This window comes from Drosophila montana, unplaced genomic scaffold, assembly GCF_035044405.1.
Source record: "Drosophila montana isolate Dmon_TW-CO22-7 unplaced genomic scaffold, ASM3504440v1 contig_3200_1, whole genome shotgun sequence".
NCBI classification, from domain to species: Eukaryota; Metazoa; Arthropoda; class Insecta; order Diptera; family Drosophilidae; genus Drosophila; species Drosophila montana.
In genome coordinates, this window is record NW_026998080.1 from 7,449,520 (window position 1) to 7,461,875 (window position 12,356).

The 12,356-nt window shown below is 40.5% G+C and overlaps 1 protein-coding gene across 1 annotated transcript; it reads right to left on the reverse strand.

Moving 5' to 3' along the window:
• Positions 1 to 1,089: 1,089 nt before the first annotated feature.
• Positions 1,090 to 11,086, reverse strand: babos. The gene is made up of 3 exons (XM_064686576.1): positions 10,466 to 11,086; positions 1,642 to 1,863; positions 1,090 to 1,584 (listed from the first exon to the last, which is right to left on the reverse strand). Exons 1-3 carry the CDS (start codon positions 10,533 to 10,535, stop codon positions 1,271 to 1,273), a joined length of 606 nt encoding a protein of 201 aa, XP_064542646.1. The 5' UTR covers positions 10,536 to 11,086; the 3' UTR covers positions 1,090 to 1,270.
• Between the last annotated feature and the right edge of the window lie 1,270 nt (positions 11,087 to 12,356).

The window sequence follows — 12,356 nt, forward strand, 5'->3', positions numbered from 1 at the left end:
TGCAAAGATTGTTTCAACTTTAAAGTCAAGTTCCATATGAATTTTGCAAATGCAAAACTTAATTTCGTGAGCCGACCTGTTAACAAACATACATATTTAAAAGCCAGTGTCTTAAACAAATATTGTAACATTTTTCTCTTTTAATTTAGTTAATGCGACATTAAGAATATACATATATACATACCGATATAAATAAAGCAAAATTTCAACATTGTATTATTTGCGATCCATCGGGTGAAAGACAATCCATTAAAGAACTGGGGGCAAGTTAAAGGTCTGCAACAGAATCGAAAGTAAACTGAAGTAACTGAAACCCGAACGGAACTGTTTTTATTCCCTGAACTGTATGTAACAGGCAGAAGGAAGCATCTTCGACCCCATAAAGTATATATATTCTTGATCAGCATCAGCAGCCGAGTCGATCTAGCCATGTCCGTCTGTCTGTCCGTATGTATGAACGCAAGGATCTCAGCACCTATAAGAGCTAGAGACTTGAAATTTTAGCTGTAGGTCCTCCTAGTCCCCGCGCAGATCGAGTTTGTTTCCGATATTGGATAACTTGCCCCGTTTCCAAGTAATCGATAACAATCGATATCGAAGTCCTGTTTTTTTGAGCAATTTCGGCAAATACATAATATGAGCTGAAAATCTTGGTCCCCAAGCATTGGATATTCTAGTTATATTTGATAGATGCCAATTTTGGGTTCAGATCCAATTTAGCCCACAATTTCTTTGTGAAAGTATTTAGGAATTTTAATATTTTCAGTAGAATGGGCAATTATGAATTTAAAAAGTTGTGCTTTTAATTAAATCTTAAAAATAAATGATAAGCAAAGGCCTTAGTCAGCTGGGAGTGTTAAGCCCGGTTCACTAGCCGAACTTAAAGCTGAGGTTTGTAATGTATTTGGTATTGTTTTGACGTAATGTTTTTAAATCCCCAATTTCAGGCAACGAAAGGTTTGCGAATATACACTTCCGACTAAGATTTAAGAATTGTCATACATTAAAATATGAATTAAAATTATTACTAAATTAAATGTTTTTTTTTTTGATTAGTTTGTTATTTAATGGAAATTAATAGAAAATAAATTTACTTCTGTATACTTTGGTTTTTAATAAATAAAATCGTTTGTCTTTACAAAATAGATAAATTCACGATTAACAAGACTTAAAATTCTTATTTAGCTTTTGGAGACAGAAGGGAGACAGAGATGCAATTTCGGTGTATCCAGGGTACATTCTATAAATCGCTGCTTAATATTAAACTTAACTAATGCTTGTGCTGATGCAGAACTAACAGGCCCAGCATCAGGAGCCACATCAACGCAAATCGATGCAAACTATCCTGAGCGGACTTCGAGCTCTCCGGCGTGATGACGTCAAGCGAATGATCTCCCAAAATGACTTTTGTGTGCACGAACACATTCTGTGGCAGAATTTGGCAGTAGTAGTCACCAGCACTTTGGGCACTCGCCTTCAGTATTGTCAGATCAAAGCTCTTCGGATCTAGACTGAAGTTTGGAAGTAATAAATTTTGACCGTGCGCGATGACATTGGAGTTCTGGTACCAGATTATAACAACATCTGAAACGAACATCAGAATTAGGTCAGCTCGAAATCAATTTTGTTTTAAGTACATACCTTTTGTTATCTTCTCATCGCACGTTAGTAAAACATCTTCGCCCAGAATTCCTGTCTTGATCACAGTTCTGTTGGCTTTCGGCACGGCGGACTTTGCAATATTTGTTGGCTTTGGCTGGCTGACTGGCTGACTGGCAACGCTCTGATCATCGGGACCGTAGTCGTACTCATCAGCCATCATCCCGACATCATCATCTTCCGTAAATGTCGGGTAAGAAAACACTGCAACGATAAATATTGCAATATATTGAATAGAACCACCAAAGAAAGAAACAAACATTTTCAAAATCTAATAGTTTACATATCAATTATGATATAATAATAAAGAAACTTAAACGTTTTTTCTAAAATATCTTACTTCAATAAAAAGTCAAAAAAGTCTGTCAAATTTTATGAATATGATCACGCTGCAGTCAATAAAGAATTTATGGAATTTGTTAAATAATTTCAGTTAATGGATTGCCTGCTGATTTCGTTGTCATGAAAAATCTTTACAGAAAGATCTGTTTTTATAGGCTCCTGAATATCGGGAGATTGAAATCACAAAGCAAAATCAAACAAAATAGGTGGGTGGATCTCAACCTTGAATTTAAAATCATTTTACGACCTGATCATCTAAAGTTTTACGAGAGCATTTGACCTGCAGGGTATTTTCATAAAACAAGAAATGATCATTGGTAAAAACAATAGAGTAATAAAAATAGCTATGAAATCTAGACACTGCGCGCCGGTGGCTGCCATAGCAGGGGTTGGGGCATTATGACCCACATTTCCTGCTGGCTAATCACTTGTAACATACGTTTGAATTAAATTGAAATTCAAACCGGCGTATTTTATTTTGGCAATGCATTAGGGCTACTCATCAAAGTGCTTTGTTGATGTTTGTTTTAACAGTTCGCAGCTCATATCCATTTCCACCACTGCTACATCCGATACAGATTGATTTACAGATGCAGATACAGATGCAGATACAGATACAGATACAGATACAGATACAGATACAGATACAGATACAGATACAGATACAGATACAGATACAGTAACAGATACAGATACAGATACAGATACAGATACAGATACAGATACAGATACAGATACAGATACAGATGCAGATGCAGATACAGACGCAGACGCAGACGCAGATGCAGATGCAGATGCAGATGCAGATACAGATACAGATACAGATACAGATACAGATACAGATACAGATACAGATACAGATACAGATACAGATACAGATACAGATACAGATACAGATACAGATACAGATACAGATACAGATACAGATACAGATACAGATACAGATACAGATACAGATACAGATACAGATACAGATACAGATACAGATACAGATACAGATACAGATACAGATACAGATACAGATACAGATACAGATACAGATACAGATACAGATACAGATACAGATACAGATACAGATACAGATACAGATACAGATACAGATACAGATACAGATACAGATACAGATACAGATACAGATACAGATACAGATACAGATACAGATACAGATACAGATACAGATACAGATACAGATACAGATACAGATACAGATACAGATACAGATACAGATACAGATACAGATACAGATACAGATACAGATACAGATACAGATACAGATACAGATACAGATACAGATACAGATACAGATACAGATACAGATACAGATACAGATACAGATACAGATACAGATACAGATACAGATACAGATACAGATACAGATACAGATACAGATACAGATACAGATACAGATACAGATACAGATACAGATACAGATACAGATACAGATACAGATACAGATACAGATACAGATACAGATACAGATACAGATACAGATACAGATACAGATACAGATACAGATACAGATACAGATACAGATACAGATACAGATACAGATACAGATACAGATACAGATACAGATACAGATACAGATACAGATAGATACAGATACAGATACAGATACAGATACAGATACAGATACAGATACAGATACAGATACAGATACAGATACAGATACAGATACAGATACAGATACAGATACAGATACAGATACAGATACAGATACAGATACAGATACAGATACAGATACAGATACAGATACAGATACAGATACAGATACAGATACAGATACAGATACAGATACAGATACAGATACAGATACAGATACAGATACAGATACAGATACAGCTAGGAGCAGCATCTGCAATTTCAGATTAAGACAATTCGAATTTTTCCCCGTTTCAAATATTCACCGTTTCCTTTTTATCGGTCGTACACACACATATAGAATGATATGAGTGTGTGTACATACGAGTATTTTGTCAAAGTCGAATGGAAAAACATTTCACGGAAATGGGGTCACATGAAACTCGGGTGCACGGGGCATACGAAAAACAGAAATTAAAATAAGCGAATGGAAAGAGAAAACATACCCCCCCCCCCCCCCCACCACCGGCCCAACCCCACCCCGTGTCGGTCGGCCGATCGCCGCACCCACATGTGCATGTGCGCTCGGTCCAGGGGTCGGGGAATGCGGCCAACATTGATGGCATGGCTTATACGCGCAGTAGCTGCCACTACGTCGCTGCTGGCGTCTGCGTCGCAGTCGGCGTCGCTGTCACTGTCGGCGTCACTTTGTTTTGGTGGTGTCGACAGTGGACACAAAATCGAAAAACATTTCACAACAATGTCCATTTTTATTCTGGCAACTGCAGTGCACGGGCAGACACACGCACACACGCACTCACACACACACACAGGCATATCACACCCTCGCTCCCAGGGGCAGACAAAGTGTCGGGAGTGAAGGGGCGGGGGGGCGATTGTAAAAAAAGTTTAAATTTACATTTGTATTTCGCTTCTGCCATTTCTGGCGTCTCGCTTAAGTGTGTGCGTGTGTGTGTGTGTGTGTTATAGCTGCCGACTGTGTTATTGTTGTTGTTGTTGTCATTATTGTCTTTATTGTATTATTCTTTGCCACACACACACGCACACACCCGCACCCGCACACACTTTATTATAGCCACTTTTGTCGCTTTCCTTGTCGCCGCGGCTGCTCAGCGTTGCGTGTTGAAATTGTTACTTCGCATATAGATCGGACACTCGCACAATAACAAACAGCTAGGAATGCTATTACCAGAATGCGCGACTATAAGAATACCCTGTAAGAGATTTGCCTAAAGTTTTGCGAAGGATGAGACATAATTGACTTTGAAAGATTAACAAGCGTAACGGGGTGAAGTATTTAATTCAATTGTTTATATCGTATACCCATTGAAAGTGAGTAAAATGGGTATATTAGTTATTTTAAAGAAGTTTGTTTTGCTAGCAGCAGAGATCTTGAATCGAATATAAACGACAATAAAGCCACCTCCTTTCATATAACACACCCACTCTACCCATGTTACAGGGTATTTACGTTCAGTGGGCTTAAATTTCAGCAGCTAATGCATTGCGGATACGGATACGCAGACATGTGCCAGAATGTGGGTGAGTGAACTTGGATTGCTTTCGCGTAGGCGGAACCACAGCAGCTCCCGCCCCTCTATCAATGAATTGAGTTTCTCGAGATGCATTCCTTTTGGACGTATTTTATGCGGATACGTTTCCTCAACTACCAAATAAAAAAAAAAAACAACGTAAAATGCACATACGCTTACCCATTGACCCCGTCGACTTCTCTTTGTCGTAAACTTGAGCCATAAAATTAAACAAATAACAATAACAAGAAATGGTTGCTGCTGCTTCCCAGAAAGAAGCCAATGAACCGGGAACACAGTGGATGCAGTCGATTTGCCGGAGCTAAATGGACTTAATATTGTGCAACAAGGCAGCGACAAAAAATGTTTGCTTACACTTTGTTCAAGTGGTGAAAAGTGTGAAATAATTTGATAAAATATTCGCATTAACTGGACTTAATTTCGAATTATTATATATTATATATTATTTTTGAAATGTTTCTTGAAATGGTTCTTGAACTGTTTTTGTCAACAAGGACTCGAGTTTCTGAAATCTTCGAAGTTTTAGTTTAATTTAGCTGCATTTTTTATGGTTTTAAGCTGTTATTTATTATTTTAAGCATATTCCATCGACAACTCCTTATGTCACGTATATATGCAGCTAAGTAAAAAAAATCAGAGTAGCAGAATTTTATCATTAGGCTAAAAAACTCTTGTAATGCTCCATATTTAGGCCTCAGCACATATATTCTCATGAGAATCAGCTTCTTCTTCTTTTTTTTTGTGTCATGTTTTAAATGTTTAAGATAACAATTGTAGCTGATTGTGTTTTTGTTGTTGTTTCCAGCTTGTTTTCCTGTTTTAATTGGTACTCAGAATTGGGCCAAAAACAATTTATCATAAGCACAATGATTCCGAAAATTTCGGCTAATAACCCCTAGAGCTGACCCGAATGCGCCTGAAGATGACGATGCGAATGACGCTGCCGCTGACCACTGGATAGCCAGAGCCAGGGCCAGGGCCAGGGCCCAGTGCCCGCTTGTGGATTTGTGCCCAGTCACTGGAATCATCCAAGTGCAGCATTTTTACTACCTGATAAGCCCGCGAGTGCCTCATTTGTGGCAGCGGCCCAAAAGCGCATTTGCAGCTCTGATCTTTGATCTCCTGTCTGTCTATCCGTCTGACTCTCGTGTCCGTCTGTTTGACTGTGTGTTTTCAGGCTTACGAACCGCCTGCCTGCCTGCCAGCATGCCCCTACGTGACTGACCCTGACGGTCTCAGTCCAGGTCTCAGTCCGTCTGGCCAACTGACGAGTGCGTTATACGAGCCGAAAATTATGCTGTTTGTGTGGCGTGGTGGCAGATAGAGACATGAAGCGAAGCGGATAATGATAATGGCATTCTGGTTCTGTGAAAGAACGATCAGGTTACGGCCCGAGGGAGAGCCCGACACAGCCATAAACCAGGTCTACCTACGCACTGCCCCAGGCAGATGTGCAGCGAACGCAGACGCAGACTCCAGACACAGGACGGACGGACAGACGGACATCCATTGACAAATAACCCACACAGATGCACACACAAAATATTCGCATACAATTGGAGTTGAAAGGCCGCGTGTCCTGCGCCTGGTTGAGGGGATTGCATTTAGCTAAAAATCGACAGATGTCGAACTAACGCATTTTCTGGCAATTATTGAAAGCTGTTCGAATCGAAAATGCAAATCGAAATGGTACTCAAAGAATTTATTGAATTGGGCGTGTTGTCCCATAATCGATTATCAATTGAAGCGGGCCACAAAGGCGATCAAGTGCCCAAAGCCCAAAAGAAATGCAAATGAAAGTACGATTCGAAACATAAATTACAAATTTACGGCCCGGTACATGCATATGCACTTACACTTGTGCATTTTGAAAGCGACAAATCAAACATAGAGAGAGAGCGAGAGAGAGAGGGAAAGGGAACAGAACATTGATTTCACTTATGTAGTTGGCCTCAACAGTTGCCCGCCAGAGTTATGATCAGCGCCAGCCAGCGCCTTAAAATTTCTGGCACACACACGAAGACACCGTCGAGGGGAGGCCCAACCCGAGGCAGTGGCAGTGGCAGAGCCAAGGGGCATGGACAACGTTTCCCGTTGCCCAAAGTGCACGTGTCGGCACTTATGAGGCGGGCAAGTGCTTGGATGCGGGCACATAGCCAAAAACCACAACAGCAGCAGCTACTCGTCTCTATATATACATATATATAGGTATATATATAAATAAATACATGCATAGATCCCCAACAAATCGAATAGGTCAACAAAAGCATAGACATCGCACTGGTCGAAACATAGTCCAAGTCCAAGTGCTTCTACGTTCAGCGCATATTAAAATGCTCCTCATTTGTAAGCCGGGAACCAGCGACTGGCGTTTTGGGTACCCTTGGGTTTGAGGGGGGTGGGGCAGGGCTTGGCCCAGGGCTCGTGTTCCATTCAAGTGGTTGTGGCATGTAATTAATATGCGGCACTCCTTTTCCAGCACCGCCAACTATTTAGCGCAAAAGGCAACAGCAATTCTTTTGTTTTGCTTTTTTTCCAGTTCTATTATTTATGGCTAGGCCTCGGCCATTCCCTTTCATGTGCTGTCGTACATAATGCCGCGATATTCAAAGAATCAACCAATAGAGCCCGATATCTTATTGCGACTCAGCTCAAAACTACAAGAAGAAGAAACATTCGAAATCGCAAAACCCCTTTTCGAATCGGAGTACTTAAGTGGCTTCTAAAATGAAAACTTCAGATTTCGTTAATTGTAAGTTAAATAAACAATAACATGTAGAATCTATGACATTTTGATACATGCGTCATTCCTCAGGCGCTGATCTTTACAAAACTCATCAAAAGAATCACAAATGTTTGTTGATTCAATATATATACATATTCAGCATAAATTTGTTTTTCCATCCGAATTGCGGCTTCTGCTGCAGCTGAATCATCATCATCATCAACGTCAACATGAAGAGCTCTTCATTACTATACCGATCAAAACGATTAATTTTTATGTTTTAATGTGGCACAATTTATGTACATTCGAGTACATATGAGTACATATGAGTATGTATGAGTATAAACGAGTACTTTGTATGTGCACTCGAGTACTCATTCATTGCCTGCACATGGGAGTCGCCATGCCAACACACATGCTCAAATAATAATACCCGCCTCTGACTGCTGTTGCCCCAGTTGAGTGCACACACACACGCACACACACACACACACACACACACACACTTGAGCCGAACCCTGCCTGTATCTCAAGCCGGCACCCGCACCGCAGTAGCTGTAGCAGGAGCTGAGGAGGGGGCAGCGGCAGCCGCCAATTCGCCAGCTCTGTTAAGTAAATTGATTCTTTAATTGTCGAGAATTGGTTACGAGTTGGTTTAACTCGCTTTGCTGCTCTGCGGCATGCCCCTTACCCATACCATTGTGCCCCCATCTGTAGCATGCACCCGCCGAACGAGTACGAGAATAAGACAAAGACAGAGACAGGGAGAGACAGAGAGAGAGAGAACTGGACTGAGAATGAAAATGCGAATGAATCGGGCGGCTAAACATAAAGCGCAGCGACAGAAGCAAACTCGTCGTATCTGCATTTTGTATCTCCGGTTTTATATACTCACGAATTCCAGCAAGAGCAACAGCCACATCTATGTTTCTGGCATGAGTCAGAGATTCCAAAATAAATATATACATATGTATGCAAATACCAGAGAGAATTATGCAAAAGACACAGACCGAGCCCCTCCGCGTCGTGACTGGGAGACAGCGCGAGGATGTTGTTCGATCGCTCCGGTTTCTCGGATTCGCGGTCGTGAAATTTAATGCCCGCCCCGAAAAGGAGGCTCCGAAGATGCACAAGAAAAGGTAGACAAACAAGCGCACAGATAACGTTTGCGCTGCTGCTGATGATCATTTAGCTTATTTACCCATGTCAGGATTGATTTGAGTATTATATTAATGCCATGTGTGAGGAGCAGAAATTGATGGCCATTTGCTAGTTTGGCTGCCTTGAGAAAGTAAAACACACACAACGGTTGATTCTTCCAAGCTCTGCAATCCAATCAAACCGATTGCAATCGCATTGTTTATGGGCAAAGGGTAACGCGAGGAGAGAGGAGAGAGGAGAGAGAAGAATGCCTGAGGTTAAAGGAGGTTACGAGCTGCAAAACACACATTCTCACGCTCCTTCGACACGCTTGCCTAACCGAAATCGAACCAAGGAGCTGCGGTGTGTCAAGATTCGCACTCGCTTCCTACCCTGCCGGTTACCTGGCGATATACCTGGTTACTGTTGCCTACTTCCTCAGGCATTGTTGGTGTTGTTTTTGTTGTGTTGTCGCCTATTAGGCACCTATGGAATAATTAACAGCGTAACCGATACGCGAACGAATCGCACACCCCGTCGTGCTGGCGGCATTCATACCATTCATTTGAAAATTGGCATATTCACTTCCTATTGAATGAGTGCCCGCTTGAACGAGGGAGTGCTCGTCTTGTGCAAGCTGCACTCGGTCTATTGATCGTGATAAATAACTGCATTAATGTGACAGCTTTCGCCAATAAATTATGAGATTTTACTGTTTGAAAAGCGCGCTGCATTCACAGCACCTGGGTACGCAAATATTCACAAACAGGTAGCAATCACACTTATTATATTCGCTTAATGTTTGCGATGATTGAGCAATAGCTGAAAGATTGATTAGCCAACCTTTGAGTGCGGAACTTGTTTGCATGCTTTTCAAATGCCAACAGCTTCCACATTATTCCAATGAAAATATCATTCTCACACGCTTAAATATATTGAGTATTTTGGGTATCCCCGATTGTGAATCATTTGGACGTATTCACTTGAATTTTGTCACGTAGAAAGATTGTCATACCTCCAAAATTAATGCAGACATTCTTTATACTTATATGCAACAATCTGTGACTATGAATCAGGATATACTTGATACTATTTTGGGCGCTGTGTCTAATCCTCTGGAATGATTCACTTTGAGCTATTAAGATAGTTTGAATGCTCACACTCAATGCGATGGACTTTCGAATACACTTATATATATATATATATATATAGGTCAGAACTTGTCCAACACATTCCACAGACACACAATCATTTTTATTTAGATGCTCGAAAACGCATTTCGATGCATGTGAATCTGATCTATGCGATTAAGTCAGTTCAAAGGGTCCCAATAAGCACAGAGATTAGATTGTGCCGAAGTGCTCCGGCTTACATAAACCATACAATTGCAACAGATTTCCGTTGCACATAGATCATACGATCATACGGCCGGAATGCAACTTACCCAGGCAACATCCCGCGATCAGCAGCGCTCCTGATATAAGAACTTTATTTAGGGCTGTGCTCGACACCATTTTTGTCTGGATTTCTGGAGCGCTCTTAACTGTTCGACACTCGAAAGTAATATGATAATGTATTTGGGTATATATTCCAAAGACGTCGTCCAAATGTTAAACTGTGTCACACGTCGTCTTCGTTAGCGTCTTTGGCTGCTTGTTCGATCGCGTGTTTATTATTCTTGTGATTTTCCAAAATTATTGCCGAGTAATTAATTTGAAGTCGAATTCGAAGAGTTCAGCGTTCCAATTTTCAGCCTACATATTCAGCACTTTTCTTTTGATGGGCTTTGTAATTACTTTGTTTTGTATTTTGATTTCCAGCTCTTTCACTCGGCACACTTTACACTCTGACACAGATAAACGAGGTATAGGAAATCCAGGGAAAAGTTCCACTAATTACTGGACGATAACGTTTCCGAATCCAAGCACCGTGATCTCCGCATAAAGCTTGACTGTTGGACTGTCTTCGTAGGCGCGAATTTATGAAATAACTTTTCCAATCACTCGGCTAGTTTCGGTTTCGGTTTCGGGTATTCGTTTCGGCTTTTACGCACACTCGCACTCGAACTGGTCGGCACAAGAGTGCAGTAACAAATGACGTCGGCCTCGGCGCTGGGCCGGCGGTGATGGCGGTGGTGTCGGTGGTGGAGAGCGGGCGAGCGGTCGAGCGGGTGAGAGCGCACAGTCTGTGGCATTGCCAAAGAGTTACCTTAAGAGAGAGCGACGCACCTATGCCAAAGAGAAACATGCATTGACTTGAATTTTGAGAGCAATTAAGGCGCTATTCGCCTAGAATTTGAGAAAGTTCTTTCAATGAAATGCAAATATATAACCTATTAGAAATTTGGCTTAGGGCCAACCATACCCATGCAGATTTGACTGAATAATAAGCTGCATATAAATTACAAATATTGGAGATCAAGTATTTTTGAAGCAATTAAACAGCGAAGCTGAATTCTAATTTGATATGGATGCAGTAAAAAACGGATGAGCAGAAGGCGACCAATTACTGAGGGTACTAATGATTGATGATGATTGAAAGAACACATCGATTGAAAGCAACTAACGTATTTAACATTTTGCTAAACATAACAAACATTCGCGTATTTCTAAGTTTCTGGAATATTTCGCAACAGGGCGTATAATTAATATTTTATATAATCTACTATAGATAGGCGAACTGAAAGCTAATTATTGTTTAAATTGTTATTAAGTATAATTAGCATTTGTTTGTTTTTAAATGATTAATTTGTAAACAACAGGCAGAATAGTCAGGTGTAAGCTGATTAGCTTCTGGTTTGCTGACGTACTTAAATGCAATTCTATAGCGGGATCAAACTATTTTAGTTGATCTCGTGTGTAAATATGTATTTAAAAAAAAAAAGTGCAATCTAAGACAAAGTTTCGAGAGTGTACGCAACTTTTCTGATAACCATTCGAACGGGTTCAAGTTTACTTTCAAATATCTTTGTGAAAATTAATTTCAGAAGTGCTTAACAACCGGGCGGAAATTATTGCCTACAACTTTTCTTTAATTCGATGGAATTTCAACTCATTTGCAAGCACGCTAATTCTACGCCGCAGAGTGATAATGGAAGCTTAAGCTAGAAGGAAAATTTTCGAATTTTGCACATGCCGAATATGAATGGGAAACAAATTGAAAAAACAAAACCTTTGCCCAGGCCAAGCCGGGTAATATATGTGTCAAATTTTACATACGAATTGTAGTTTGCTCGAAATGGCAATAAAAAAAACATATGTGAAAGCGACAGCATCCTGGCTTGCAGCGAATCTGGGTTAAATTAAAGGCAATCGGTTAGCAATTAATTTGGCATT